At 39.0% G+C, this 14,878-nt stretch overlaps 3 protein-coding genes across 3 annotated transcripts in view; 1 reads left to right on the top strand and 2 right to left on the bottom strand.

The window, feature by feature from the left end:
- Positions 1-13,661, bottom strand: part of LOC146688950 (contactin-associated protein-like 4) — a 130,619-nt gene extending 116,958 nt beyond the window's left edge. The window contains exon 1 of the mRNA XM_085437227.1: positions 13,290-13,661. Within this exon, the coding sequence (XP_085293353.1) occupies positions 13,290-13,371 (82 nt within the window). The 5' untranslated portion in view covers positions 13,372-13,661. The remainder of the gene's footprint in view (positions 1-13,289) is intronic.
- LOC146688952 (uncharacterized) lies at positions 104-4,988 on the top strand. The gene is made up of 13 exons (XM_085436997.1): positions 104-433; positions 812-1,027; positions 1,136-1,374; positions 1,687-1,790; positions 1,905-2,167; positions 2,272-2,469; positions 2,559-2,645; positions 2,804-2,902; positions 3,105-3,259; positions 3,379-3,507; positions 3,735-3,875; positions 4,150-4,267; positions 4,646-4,988. The coding sequence occupies exons 1-13, from the start codon at positions 220-222 to the stop codon at positions 4,861-4,863; spliced, it is 2,181 nt and encodes a 726-aa protein (XP_085293123.1). The 5' UTR covers positions 104-219; the 3' UTR covers positions 4,864-4,988.
- Positions 5,009-8,501, bottom strand: LOC146688951 (uncharacterized). Its single transcript, XM_085436996.1, has 7 exons — positions 8,228-8,501; positions 7,511-7,644; positions 7,061-7,208; positions 6,569-6,712; positions 6,351-6,455; positions 5,977-6,241; positions 5,009-5,622 (listed from the first exon to the last, which is right to left on the bottom strand). Exons 1-7 carry the CDS (start codon positions 8,485-8,487, stop codon positions 5,413-5,415), a joined length of 1,266 nt encoding a protein of 421 aa, XP_085293122.1. The 5' UTR covers positions 8,488-8,501; the 3' UTR covers positions 5,009-5,412.
- Positions 13,662-14,878: the final 1,217 nt, after the last annotated feature.

The raw sequence follows: 14,878 nt of genomic DNA, 5'->3' as shown, positions 1-14,878 counted from the left end.
GTCAATCAAGAGAGACAGGGCGGAGCCACTCGTGTGATTGGTTGCTCCTTTACTCAGACATAAGTAATAGCACATGAATTGTCGATTTAGGTTTAATGGAGCAATGCGTCTCCTATGCAGCTGGCGGCAGTATGCAGCTCAAGATAAACTTAAGGCACCGACAAATGCAAAACACTGGGCGCGAATAACGTTACAGGTGTATCAATTCTTGTGAAGGGCATGGCTGCAGGAAACAAGTCCGTTTCTGAGTTACTCAGAGAAGTTGCTAACCGCTTAGATTGTACGTCTTCACCTCAGTCTGAGAGAGTGTTGCAGCAGCATACTGGAGATGAAGCGGTCCCTGGTCCAAGTTCTCATCAAAACATCACAATGTTAACGTTAGCAAACGCTAACGCTATCACAGCTAGCTCCACTCCACGAAACGCTGTTCAGGGTAAGTAACGATATGTTATTATTGCTTGGTTAGTCTGTCTGCCAAAAATGAGCTTTTTAATCAGTTCAGTCACAAATTTTTTATACTGTTTTTATCATAGCAAAGAACTTAATAAATTAGGTAAGAGAAGATAATCGTCTTCTGGGTTAATGTCTGTATCACTGTTTACATTGTTGTAGGTAATAGTTAAATCATGTCGTTTTAAAGTGTCTTATTTTCTCTGCTAATATGGAAGTCAAGTAATCTATGTGAATGAAAATAAAGCAATTCTAGTTCAATGTAGTGATTTTGTAAGCGGGTATAATACTTGCAAATTAAGTAGCAATTAATCTAAGCTTTTAGAATGTTTTCTATAATATTGTTTTTCCCTTTTTAAAGCTGAAGTCGCAAGACTGTTTGCCCCTTACAGAGTGAGGCCTTCCTCAGCACCACTTTCATCTCTGACCTCGCATTCTTCCAAGAAAGCATGCCGCTCCATTTACACACACACCTTCTTCTGTTTACATGATCATATGTCAGACACAGTGCCAGCTAAAGCAGTCAAATTTGACCTAGCAGCAGCTGGACTTGGAGAGAAACGGATTTCATTCCAAGGTGATGCTACATGTCATTTGTTAATATTTCAAGATTCAGTTTAACTACATTTTTACTGTTATATGTACCATTTTTGTAGTAATGTACAGCAAGTAATGTGTTTTATAGGAAGGGATGATGACCCAGAAGTGGTCAAGGCAAAGATTGAGGATACCTTCCCTCAGCTTAAAGACACAGGAGGGTTTGAACTGCTGAGAATCTCTGGTACAACACGAAGCCGTAACCTGTGCACAATCCCAAGCCCAGACACTGGATATACAGTGCGATATCTCCGCAGTCCATTGAGTGGAATTGGACAAGCTTTGATCTATATAAGGCCACTGCAGAAAAGTATTGATTTGGAAGACGTGAGTAATGACTAGGGTCAGAATATGTTATTTGCATGTATTAATAAACTAGTTCAAATGGCTAGCTAAGCTCAACTATGTGTCAAATCACTTTAGCTGTCAGCTGGTTAGAAACATGACTGCATATGAGTAATAATGGTTCTGAATGTGTATGTAAGCAATTCTTAGAAAAGGTTTAGAAGGAGATATGTAATTTTGTGTTTACAATTTGTTTCTGCTTCTCACGTTGGCAAATGCAGAACTGTCAAAACATTTTTTATCACAGTATGCACCAAATGTATATATATATTTTTATCTCCATATTCTCTGTAGAGCCTGACAACCCTCCAGCAACACGGACCCCCCACAAAATGCCTGAATTGTGACATTAACATTCCTTTAAATAAAATGAAAAACCACATCACTAAATGCACAAGGTAAGGAACATCTTTGATTTTCTATATATTTTAGTATATAGTGTGGAAACTAAGTAAGTCCACTTTGTATATATTGGTGATGGATGCTGAAATCTCTGCCAATCCCTCTCACAGTTCATTGAGTGGTGCTGAACCTCAGTCTGTTACTGAAAGTCAGGCTAGGCAGACTCGTAGTACAACAGCAAGGTCAGAGGTCCCATCCTGTAGCAACAGTGATGCCTGGAATCTGTCCTGCGGGGTAGAGGAACCAGATAGTATCATCTTGGAATCCACCATAACCTCAGCAAGAGCAGAGCAATCGTCAGGTGATATGGTGGTAGTGCAGGAAGATGCATCTCATCAAGATGAGGAAAAGTCACTTCTAGGGGAAAAACCAGGTAGTGACAGGAATTAAGTTAGGAAGATACCAGACAAATGGCAAAAAATACATATATTTTATTTCTTTTGATTCATGTGATCCATACAAATGTGTACCTTTCAGAGTGGAAATGTGAACAAGATGCAACCAGAGCAGCCTGGCTCTACAAGTCCGAGTTACTTTCAAAGTATGAGACAAGAAAGGCAGTAGTCCTGCAAATGGACTTGCGGGAAAGTATTGTGGATCAACAGAGATCACTTATCTCCCTCTACAAAGCTCCAAAGGTAGAGTGGGCGGGCCCTGTCAGCTGCAAACTGGAAGGTATTTTTTCTGTATTGTGAAAACATTAGAAATCCAGTGACTGACTAATCCGAAACTTCACAAGTTTTTTTTTTCCTTCTTCCTTTTAGGGGATGTTGCTGTTGGAGAAGGGGTGAAGAGATTCTTCTTCTCAAAGGCAGTTTCTCTAGTACAGTCTGGTTTGCATTTGAATTTTGGTATGTATGAAACTAGACTGGGCACATGTATAGTGGATTAAATAAGAGAATATTTATTCATGTAAAGAAAATGTATTTGTTATGTAAATGAGTTAATTGTGTTAAAATTACTGCCTGGATTTCTCATACTCACCATAACCTAGATGTACTCTTTTCAGGGAACACAGATCTTACAAGACTGTTTGACGGTGAGCCAGAACACTTGACTCCATCCACTTCTCAGACCTTGCTTGAGAGTGACATGTTTTTGGTGGCAGGTAAGAAAGTTATGTACAGAAATAAGAGGAATAGTAATTTAAAATAATACATGTGCAGCACTAAAGGAAAAATTATTACTTGTGTTACATTATCCTAACTGTAACCATAAAGATGAAAAATAGATTGAATACAGTTACAAAACTGTTTGTCTTTACCCCCATGCAATGTTAGGCTAAGTGAATTTATTATGTTTGATCTTAGGAAGAATAATGGGACATTCATTCATTCATGGTGGACCGTGTGTGTCTGGTATAAGTCCTGCAATCATCCATGTCCTTTTTGGTGGCTCACCTGAAACAGCTACAGTTCAGATTGAGGATTGCCCTGATATTGATATCCGCAGCACTATTCAGCTGGTTTGCATTTTTGTACCATTATTTTAAAGAATTACTATTTCACTAAATATTAAATTTAGAGACAAGATTGAATAGCCATCAGTACCTACTACTGACTAATTTTTTTCCCTCTGTCCTAGCTTGATGGCACTGCTGAATTAACAGAACTGGAACGAAGAAATGTTCTCGAGCTAGCCCTGGCTTGGGACCTGCCAGGTGTCACACAAACCAATAGAAAGTGGCTGTATGAACGTCTGCTATTCCACGCTGTGAGTACAGACTTACTCTCCCCAATAAATGTAAATTTTAAATAGAAAAGCAAATCAAACCTTTGGATGTGAATAAGTACATTTTTCATATACATTAAAAAAATCTCTTTGGAGGCCATTTGAAATGCTTTATCAGTACAGTGGATGTTCTTTAAGTATTTAACATTTAGAGTGTGTTTTACTTTACGGACTCACACTTCAGTTTTGGTTTGGTCTCACTGTTGTAGGTCATAACACGAACAAGCCGTCAAGTCAAGCAGCTGAGGAAAGGGCTTAAGGAAACCATGGTATGGCCGCTTCTGACAGAAAGATCAGACATCATTCCTCTTTTCTTACCAAGGGAATCAGAGACTGCTCCCTGTTGTGAGGTAAAGTCAGGTCACATCTTTTAACATCTGAATAGTAAAGGTATTTGGTTAATTTATGAAGGATGAACATTAATTGTTGACACAAAACATCAATATACTATTTTGTATGCTTGGGCTAGTCGAACAGCTGGGTTACATTTAATAAAAATACACCTAATGTTGCTGACGCTCTTAAGACTACAAGATAAGTAAAGATATAAAATGACAAATTAAGCTTATTTTATCTTGTAGCATTTAAGAGAAAAAATTAACCAAGGTGAACTATTTTATGCAGTCTATTCTAGAAAGGATAGTGTGGCCTGCCACAGAAGATGAAGATGAGGAGGAAGAGGAATGCTCTCTTGAGGATAAATGCAGAGTGGCAGGCTACCTTCGGTCCTTCATTGAAAATGGTAAGTCTGCTGCGATAGGTATTTTGCTATTGGTTTTCTCTGATTATACTTTGGTAAATTACATACAGTCCAGTGATCTCGGGTCATTAACAAAGTACACTATAGTATAATTTTGTTTTCTTATTTGCTCCATACTGCCTCCATGCAATACATAAAAAACAGAGTGGTGGCATTATCAGTTGCATTATAATTGTATGTAACTACTTTTAGCTTTGTTACCATAAAAATATCTATGACAGCTACAACAGCAATTTGAGTGGGGCAAAAATGTCTTGTGGTCTTTATGTAATTGTTCATCTTTTAAGGTATTTCTCCATAAAAGACTCAAAATAATGAATATAGGATGTCATTATAGCTCAAAACAATGTTCCATTGCAGCGTCTTTTGCACAACGAAAAGCCCTCATCAAGTTTTGGACAGGATGGGAAGTCTTGCCGAGAGAAATGACTGTGGAAGTGGTCAACAGCAGTCTTCCAAAGTCTTCCACCTGTTTTGAAGTACTACGTCTTCCTGCACACTACTGTACCTATGAATCATTTCTGATGGACATTGAGGTGTGTCTCAACTGTACTGACTCAGGTTTTGGTCTGGTTTAGGATTGATTCCATAACCACATGGTAAGATTAGACCATTTTTCTTTCTTGCATCACATTACTGTATTCAGTGTTCAAAGAAACGGACAATCTAGTGAGTTCTAGTTCCTTTAATACACTTGACAGTGTAAAATACACAGAGGTGAGCATTTATTGCTTTTTGTCAGTTTATATTAAAAAGAGTTCAGAAAACAAAATCAGTTGTTCACTGTACATTATAAATTACACATTATGTTTATTTTATTCTCGCTACTGGAAAATTTATTTGCATTAAGATTTTATACTACTGTACCGTGTGCATTGTATTAAATCTGCTCAGAGTTGACATGTACCGGTACTGTACATCCAAGAAATGAATATCAAATCAAATCACTTATTTTTATTATTATTAAAGTGACAGCTGTGTAAAACAAATCCTGTTTTATAGCCACTCACTGTTTTGTTGAAAATGAAATTGGTTATGCTGTTTTGAGTCAGTATTAGCTACAAAGCCATAGATGTAGAAACTTAAAAAAGGGGTGTGAACATATTGCACCTGCTTACTTTGAAGACTTACGGTGTGGTATCACACATAAGTTTGAGTGACTGAACAGTTTCACAGTAGGTATCCAAAGCTTGACTGAGTGAAACGTTGTTGTTTGGTAGCACAGCAAGCTCTCGTTCACTCAGTGCACGTGGGAGCTGAATCTCAGGAATGGTGATCTCATTTGATGGGCGGTGATTATGTGGTCCTGTCCAGTCCACACCATAATCCTCATCAACCTGAAAGAGCATGCACGTGTTTTAAATCTAAACTGAAGAGGTGTTTCCTGCAGCTGTTCCTAGATGGACTTATTGAGTCTGTCAGGGCCTATGTGAGTTGCTTAGGCATAATTATTCATTCACCCATTCTAGGTCAGGATTGGTTCTCTTCAGGTATAACAAATTTAACTTTGTTTAAAGTATTGCCATCTATACCTGACAGATGGAATAAAAGGAGAGAATGGCTTGAGAGACATTTTCACTTACAGGAGAAATATTCGGTACACCAACTCGAACAGTAGAAATAAACTCACCTCAACTACAGATAGTAGAGTTTTACATAGAAGAACAAATACGGATCAAATAGTCATGTACCTGTGACAAATCTTGTCCCTCCTTTCTGTGCAGCAACCAGAGTTGCAGAGGTGAATGGTTGTTTGCTGTTCTGAGTCCGTGCTGATTCCATGCTTCCTGGAATGACTGAAGATGATGTTGAATGTGATGCAAAAAGCATCTGTGCAGTGCAAACAAGTCAATTTCTTCACCAGGGTTGAGCAGTCCTTGAATCTCCAGCTGGGTGAAGATTGTGTAGAAAAGGTCAAGGACGTTTTCATATACATCCCTCCACAGGCGCTCAATGCTATAAGACACAGTGAAAACCAGTCAATTATGCTCAGAAACCATTTGTTTTATTACAATTGCATGTGTGAAAAAAATGTAAGACAGGCCATCAATTTACTTGTCCTTACCGCTGGTTGTGAACACTTCTGCCTGTAATGTGAGAGTTCCTGTTCTCCCCCATTGTCTGCACCATGAAATGTGCAACCTTCACATTTTCCCCTCCTTTGTCTGACCTGGAAAAAAAGTAGAGAAGTTTTGATCCGAGTCAGTGAGAGTAACAATCTGAATATAACTACTGTCCAATACAGAGTTTTTTGACATACTGTATTTGTTAAACACCTCTTACCGGACTCTTGACGGTATGCCATATTGTCTGATTGCTGACAAGAAACCATCAAAAACTGTTGTAGCTTTGTTGTTGGTGGCAGCTTTAAGGTAGACAATTAACCTAGAAAAACCATCTATCCCACCATGGACAACAAATCTCCATCTGACAAGGCAGAATTAAAAAAAAACAAAACAAGAAAAAACATTGTCATGTCCCCAGTTACATACAAGCAAGACCAATATTTCAGTTCCATATAAAGTGACAACATGTTATAACAGGAATGTAAAAGAAATAATAGAAGGGAAACTTAAACACTTTACAGAAAGATCTGTAGTGCAAGGAATCACATGCATAATGTAAAGCCTCAGACATGACTATAGCAAATCCTGTAAATGGCCTTATATGACAGCATTTAAGATGACATTTACAAACTCAAGGCTTCATTTTACAATTTTATACATGCATTCTGTTACTTCAATGGAATAGGGAAAAGGTGATGCAAGTACTGACCGAATTAGTTTATGATTTCCATCGATATGCCAAAGGTGATTTGGTGCTGGTACACTGTACTGACGACGCCTTGCAGTCTGAATAGATAACCGTCGCATCATGACCCCTTCTGGATTGACTCGTCTCATTGAATCCATCAGTCGAAATCCTGATTAACAAACAGATCATGTCTTAGTACTAACAACTACAAAAAGACTGTATTGTAAACACTGTAATGCTTATGAGACAGATCTTCATTGCTTCAGGTAAGTATCCAGGTGCTGTACAGATTTACTAGGGACAGAGAATCATGTACAAACTGGTTCAAACAGGAACATAACTGCATAACAGTGATGCGAACATGCCTAGTCATTTTTGATGCCTACATTATAATATCACATCATGGCTACACTGACACATGCTTTCTGGGCCAGAAACTGGTGTTTGGATATTCAAACAATATCAGCTTACTTTGAATGTGTATGCCTCTGGATCGTAGATGTCCCATCATCATTCTGCAGCCGGCATTTGGGTGATGACGCTGAATGTCCAGCACTTTTGCATCCAAGTCCTCATTCCCAATAGAAGAATACCTATCAGATTTTCTGCACATAATTTTTTTTTTTTTAGTATAACAGCAAGTCTCAACAAAACGTTTTCCTGAAAGAACCAAGGACGTAAATGTATTCTTGCTTTAGCTTTACTGAAGACACCAGAGAAAGTATGATATTTAAAACGCTGCTGTAATAGACAAAACCATTTCATTAACTTGCTATTTAACATCAACTTTGTTATGTGTTATCAGAGAACAATTAGCTGCAAACAGCAATGAAACATTCAACTATGTACTATTTAAAGCACTAATGACCCTGCTGTCTACCAAGATGTGATAAGTAAGTAGACTGTGGAAAGCTGGTGGGTTTACTCTGTGTAAAAGGTTCCTACAGGTTCCACTGCCGCCAAGTCTCCGAGTTAACACACTCTAACAGCTAACACTGCGCCAGCTAAACGTGTCTCAACAACAAGATGGCGCCGATAGCATTAGCCGTAGCTGCCACGCTTATTTTAGACATTCACAATAAAAAAGTAAGCGATAATATTTCAATATCAAACGTCATAATTAAGGTCAACATCTAAATAATGCTGTATACAGACTCACACAGGTGTTAAATTACAGCATAAACTTACCTTAGACCTTCCTCCGTCATTCTCCTCCTAATTGTGCTCGGAGACACAGAAAACATATCGGCAATTACCCCGATGGTTATACCGGACAGCACTAAAGTCCTGAGTGCTGCAGCCGGGATTTCAAGACGTGGACGACCAACATTTGAAGACTGTTCTTCCTCGGCGTATTCCAAACGAACACGGTGCTGAATTGATCTTAAACTTTCGACAATGGTGTCATCGATGCTAACATCTTGAAGAGCAATTATCATCCCAAGCATTTCAGAAACATCATCTAAACGACTCAAAACACTATCTACAGGTAAATGATCCCTCTCTATCTGATCTGCTAAAATGAGCAGAATTGACTGAAGTTCACACCAGTCCGCCATCCTCCGTGACTTTTGACCTAGCACGTTTTTGCTACCTGTAGCAGCCGTCCGCGGAGCAGGTATCCAGGAAAACTAGTCGATAGTAAACGATCAGCCAATAGGCGCAAAGGTCAAGCCCACTCACACTGATTGACAGACAAAGTCATTCTGCTGAAAAGTCGCATTATGAAATAAATAGGCCATCGGGAAAAACGGGATTTTGAAATAAAGACTGACTTTGAAAAAAAGGACATTTTGGATTAAAAACGGCTGGGAATAAATAAAATACCTCAGGAATAATCTCTGTTATTGTGAAAAATAATGATCATGAAATAATATTTCACAATAACAAGTAAATTTTTATAGCAGAATGCAATATATTTCACAATAATGAGCTTTTTTTCAAAATGTGTTCAATTATTTCACAATATCATTCTCACATTACATATCTGTGTCTTATTTATTCACATAGTTATTTATTTCATCATGACTTATTTATTTATTTAATTTTGAACACTTTGGAGTTCCATAGGACAGAGTGCAGCTTTAAGGTGCTTTTGCAGTGGCTTCAGTTTTCAGACTTTGATGGTAAAGCCATCTTTTATATACAGTCTATGAGGGTTGCACTGCCCCCAGGTGGCTAAAATGTAATGTAGGCTTGAAATCTTTGTTTAGCAACAAAGCAGAAAACATAAGTTTTTGGTAGGCTTATTTCCAGCAACCATGGTTGAAACTTCCTGGTCAGTGCTGCAATATAAAAGAAGGACTGTAAGGAAAAAAAAACTGGAGTAAAAAAAAAAGGATGTTTAATTAATTATTTATTATTGTTTAATTTCAAAAATATGTTTGATCAAAAGGTTCAGACTACACTCATTTGAAACAGCAGTTAAGAATCTCATCACATCTTCCATTTAGCAGCTTTTTCTGCAGATTTTCTTGTAGAGAGTGATGGTAATCACAGTGTGGTTTTGCTAATAGCTGATGACTACAGTTTCTGCTTTCCTGCTGCTCCAGAGAGTGACAGTGAGTAGTGACCTCAGCAGAATGTGGCCAATTCTTGAACCGATAACAAGTCATCTGATATAATGACAGGCCCATTTGATGAATGGGTCTGTTTTTAGGCAGGCAGACGTCCGCTGGGGAGCTGGCCTTGGGCAAATACAAAATCCCAGAGGTTACAAAGGCTGATGGATGGACTGCAGTTCTCTGTCACTTTTATGGCTTAACTACTTGTCCCTGGATTAATAAATCTAGATTCATGACTGACAGCTCCAGGCTCACACCACCAGGTACTGCCACCTTTGTGCAACCTTGGTTTAATCAGAACCTCTTCATGACTCCACATCTGCTAAATACATGACATAAAAATAAGGGCAATTTATACTTAACTACTTTGCTCTTTTGCCACATACTGGCTCTCTAAACCTCATGAAGCATAAAGGACAGGGATGGTTTGCAGAGACACATTCGCATCAAATTGATTTTATTCCGTGGTTTTAGATCACTCTGTGCAAACCACCAGCTCATTGAAAAGTAATAAATTCTGATGAGACAGGGCTGTTCCCATATGAAGCGGGGAGCCAGCCACAAATTTAAATCAACTTCTCCCCCAGCACATTTTTTTATTCTCTGTCTGGCTGTGACTGGTGGAGATGAATTTCCAGCACTCTTAGAAAATAACAACACCTTAAAGTCATTGTCGTCCCAGCCTCGGCTATTTAAATAATCAAACATCTACCCTCAGCCATCTGAGAGATGAAACGCATCCTGTGCTACCTTGGTGTCCCTGTCGGTGCAATAATCAAAAAGAAGATAAAGAAAATTTGTGTTTTCTTTCAAGTTTGAGAAAAATGCAAAAAGAAATGTGTCTACCTGTATTGTGAAATGAAACAAAGCAAACAGTGAGGGTGTGTGTGGGAGGAAGGAGATCCAGATTGTTTCTCACAGATGATAATGGTGGTGCTGCTGATGATGCTAATGATCTAAGGGGTGAAGAGTCTTCGCTGGGGAAAAAATAATAGCCTTGGTCATTTACTCAAATGTTTAAAATGACATATTTATCCAGCAGGTGACCTCTGTTTTGTTACTAGCAGCAGCAGCAGTTGCATAATGTTCTTAAATGGTCATTAAACCCCCAATTAGAAATGTACGTTTAATGGTAAGAGAGCCTTAAAAATAAATTCTCCTCTTCATGAATTGATTAGCAGAGGATGAGCGCTGGGCGAGAAAGTAAAACTTTTAATTTCCACTGTGGCTGTTGACAATCACGACACAAAACACTTTTCTTGGCCTACTTTCCAACTTAGGTATGAAAAATCATTGGATTTGTCTGCATTATTCTCACCTTAAAGTGACTCTGTATTGTACTGTAATTTCGCTTTAGGTATCACCATCTTTCGGGTTAGGCTTGTGATCGTGAGTTAGTGGATGAAAAATGTATTTCAGTCAGGACTACAGCAGTCAAAAGATTTTTATTTTCATTTTCAGCAATTTACATTTGTTCACATTTGCTCTTTCTGGGACCTCTCTGTCCTTCTCTGTGCATACACGCAAAGCGAGCTCAAAGAGAACAGAGCAGCCATCAGATAATGACGCTGATGAGGTCAGAAGCACCGTGGAATGAAGCAGCTGTGGTGGAGGTGGGTTGCAAAGCAGCTTGCAGATGTGCAGCAGCTGTATGCAGGCTAAAGCAGCATAAATACCATGCCTGATATGACTTATGCTAATTGGATTTAAAGATGAATAGCAGCTCAGCCACCGGCTTATGTGTGCTGGCACTGAGATCACCTGTTCTGCCTAAATTGATGCTACACACAAATAGCAAAGACGATTTCAATCAAACTCATTGTTTGGTCATTAAATGGCATCTAAAACCCTCTACCTCAGCACCTTCCGTGTCATCACAGATACCTTGACTTTAAGTACACACAGCCTGAAACATCTTGTTGTGTCCAAGGCTGAAGTCTTTGTTTGAGCTGGGAGTTAGTTAGGGTAAGGACTGGGTCGCCAAAGAAAGAATTAGTTTGTGTAACATGTTGTCTGTCCACATTGGGAAATAAACTGACTCATAGCTGTTCTGGAAAGTGACGAGTTCAGCAGTTCACTTCCTCACCATCACACAGCTGTTCATTTAGTTTGTCATGTGGGTATGTTATATTGTCATTTTGGAAACGTTAGAGAAATTGGCTCAGTGTGTGCGTGCTTGTGTGACAAAGTGGGTATATTGACAGATAGAGACTATTACAGAATGGACAGAAGCATCCCATCCTCCTTGTAGGAAACATGATGAATGAGATGGCAGTTCTTTACTGAGCTGACACCTGCTCATTGCTTAGGAAGCATAATATGGACAGACGACAGATTGTTAGACGGATGATAAAGGCTCCCACTAATACACATTACTCTGTAGATCAACTATATGAAGCAAAGTGAAATTGCTGGCTTTGCGATTGTTAGGCTTCATGAACCTGAACAAAGTGGGTCTGCACCAACACTGTCTTTTCATCCAAATTTAGGTCATTTTCAGGCAGTAATATAAATACGTCCACTATCTATCCAAACAATCAATGCAGCTGAGAAAGTGCTATGCCTGTGGATGCCCATCTTTACAGTCGTCCTCCTGATTGTTTTTTGTTTTTGTTTTTTTTGGCCAGTTGTGTGCACAAAACCATCTGATCCTTTTGTTTTGTTTTTTAATCTGAGATGTCACATACAAGATTGCCCTTATTTACAGTATCATGGAAGTAGACTACAGTAATTACAGTGGGAAGCAGGGGGCCATGACATCTTACTGAACCACTTCAACTGTGGAGGTCCTGAAACCATTCACTAAATTCCTCCCATCAAAAACTAACAGCTCATATGCACTCATGGACTGAACAGCAGCAGTGAACAGGAGATGTAGCACACTTGTTGCAGACAAAAATTCTATATCTGTTATACAGACATGTTCAGTGGTTTCTTTTAAAGAAATCTCCTCACACCATGAAATCACTTTTTAAGGATCTTTTTCTGAACCTTAAAGAAGCTCCAGGATCCTACACAGCTTCCCTGCCTCTCCAGGACGAGCCCACAGTCTCTCCCACTCTCCTTCTCATGAGAAAACATCAAATGCTGAAAAATGATAAAATAAGAAGGCAATTGGAATTCACTCTCTCTTAAAACTTGACAGCCGTAAATCCCCAGAGGATATGCGCTCCCTTTCAACAACAAGCCCTTGTGGTGGTCGGATTAGATCCAGCCAACTGTTTAATTCACTAAATTTACTGCGCTGAGCTTCTCCTTGCCAAACCCGGAAAAACAGGTCAGATCAGTTAAAGCTTTCGCAGGGCAGACACGAAATATTTCTTCATTTTAAAATCATTTGTACCATAATGACTCGAAAAAATAATCAAGAAATTAAATCCAAATAAACAAACTGTAATGTGTTTTATGAGTTATTATAGTTATTTATAATAGCCTTTTCAGGGGTTTTTTGTGAATTAACAATCTGCAGAATATATGAGAACAAAGACGAAGAAGACTTTTTCTTTCTTTTTTGCCAGCTGGCAGGTTAATTAGCGGGCGTGTTTACAACCGTCCAAACATATTATTCTCATTCATTACAGCTGAGTGAGTCCAGGTGGAATAGTAAACCACAGGGATGACTTTCAAGAAAACACCCCACTCTACATCTCTCCTAAACAGTGCCAGAGGCGCGCGGAGCCGCTCACCTGCACCTGTCCCACAAGAGCCGAGCAGCAACGAGGCGATCAGCGCGATAATCCCAGCAAGTCTTTTATTCCCTCGAGGCATGTTGAAGGGACGGGATACTGTGGGGTATAATCCCGCCTGTCTGAGGGTAGCAGTCCGTCCGTCCTCCACCTCCTCCCCTTCTTCTGCTTTCCTGTTCGCTTCTCCCCTCTGCTCTCCTCCAGCTGCGCTCCGGTGCGCTGCGCCGCACCGAGTAGCCTCGCTGTCACAGTGTACAGAGGCAGGCCGGTGCCCAGCGGAGGGAGGAAGAGGATGCTCACACGCCGCTTGTACTCCGCCAAGTGATGGAGGCAAAAGAATGGAGCCGTGAGGAGGAAGGGCTCCTTTTTTTTTTTTTTCCCTTTCTTTCTTTTTACGATACTGTCGCAGGTCCGAGTCCAACGCACTGCCTCCCTCACTGAGATGAAAGAATCTTAAGAGTTCCTTCTGGGAGCCCCAGGACTGGTTTAGTGCCACCACCACGGCGCAGTGAGCGCACTTGATGTTTAACTCTTTAGGAAGCTTTCCCCGTAAAAGCAACAACTGTCACGTTTATTTGAACAGAAGCAGGAAAGGAAAGGATAATTCATAAGGAGACTATGAGGCAGTTTTGAGCTCACTCTGAGACACCCGAACAAAACTGCTATTTTTTAAATTTGCAGTTTTGATCACTTTGTGGTCAATTTTAGTGTGTTTGTAACGATTTTTTTTTTAAAAATCGTCTAACTCTTTCTTCTTTTAAAAACAAAATGTATTCAAATGTCTTTGCTTTACGCTGGACATCAAATATACCCCACTTTATAAAAAAAAAAAAAAAATCATTATTAGCATGATTCTATATCAGGCTGCATACATGTGAACATCACAAAATTACACCCAAAGCTACTGATCCAAAACTCAGATTTAAGGTGAACTCGTTCTTCTACACAGCAAATCCAGCATGTCCAAATTAACACTGTCGGATTTGATTTCAACACTATTAAAGTGTCTATATGGGTCCACACCAGAGAGTGTTAATTTAACTCTTTTTGGAGAGTTGGTACGTTAACTCTGATTTAGTGTTAAACACCAAATCTGTCTGGAGTTGATAATTTAACACTTGGTGTTAAGAGTTTATATATTAACTCTCAAAGAGTATTTTAGTTTAACTACGTAAGAGTTATCTTCTAATTCATTCTAAAAAGCGGGAATTTTACTGTTCTGAACTTCTAGAAATTTCTTTTGGAAATAAACATTTACTAAAAAGATGCAATGGTTTTTGAAAAACATTTATTCTGAACTGTGCACCACAATTTCAAAACATTTTCTGAAAGATGTAACAGTATACATGTTCTCACTTTCATTAGAATTTTGTTTATCAAAAGGTCTGACATGGTAAATGCAAATAACAGCATTCTCATCACTTATTTCTTCAATACAATATTCATGTCCTTCATTCATCCCTTTGTGGAACTTCAACGCACTTCTGCTCTCCCCCATATTCCATCTTCACAAGCATATCCTGTGCGGAGATTGAATAAAAATTAGTTGACACTAATTAATGGCACAAATAATCCAGTAAACAATTGCA

The sequence above is a fragment of the Copadichromis virginalis genome, linkage group LG17 (genome assembly GCF_057382275.1).
Source record: "Copadichromis virginalis isolate Kocher_CV1m ecotype Utaka linkage group LG17, C_Virginalis_male_GT1.1, whole genome shotgun sequence".
Taxonomy (NCBI): Eukaryota; Metazoa; Chordata; class Actinopteri; order Cichliformes; family Cichlidae; genus Copadichromis; species Copadichromis virginalis.
This window is presented reverse-complemented; position numbering and strand designations above follow the sequence as displayed.

Coding starts and splice junctions, on each gene's coding strand:
- LOC146688952 (XM_085436997.1), top strand. CDS start 220: ATGGCTGCAGGAAACAAGTCCGTTTCTGAGTTACTCAGAGAAGTTGCT. Junction 3,260..3,378: donor TCCGCAGCACTATTCAGCTG/GTTTGCATTTTT, acceptor CCTCTGTCCTAG/CTTGATGGCACTGCTGAATT. Junction 3,508..3,734: donor AACGTCTGCTATTCCACGCT/GTGAGTACAGAC, acceptor TCACTGTTGTAG/GTCATAACACGAACAAGCCG.
- LOC146688951 (XM_085436996.1), bottom strand. CDS start 8,487: ATGCTTGGGATGATAATTGCTCTTCAAGATGTTAGCATCGATGACACC. Junction 7,645..8,227: donor ATGACGGAGGAAGGTCTAAG/GTAAGTTTATGC, acceptor AATTATGTGCAG/AAAATCTGATAGGTATTCTT. Junction 7,209..7,510: donor CAGAGGCATACACATTCAAA/GTAAGCTGATAT, acceptor TTTGTTAATCAG/GATTTCGACTGATGGATTCA.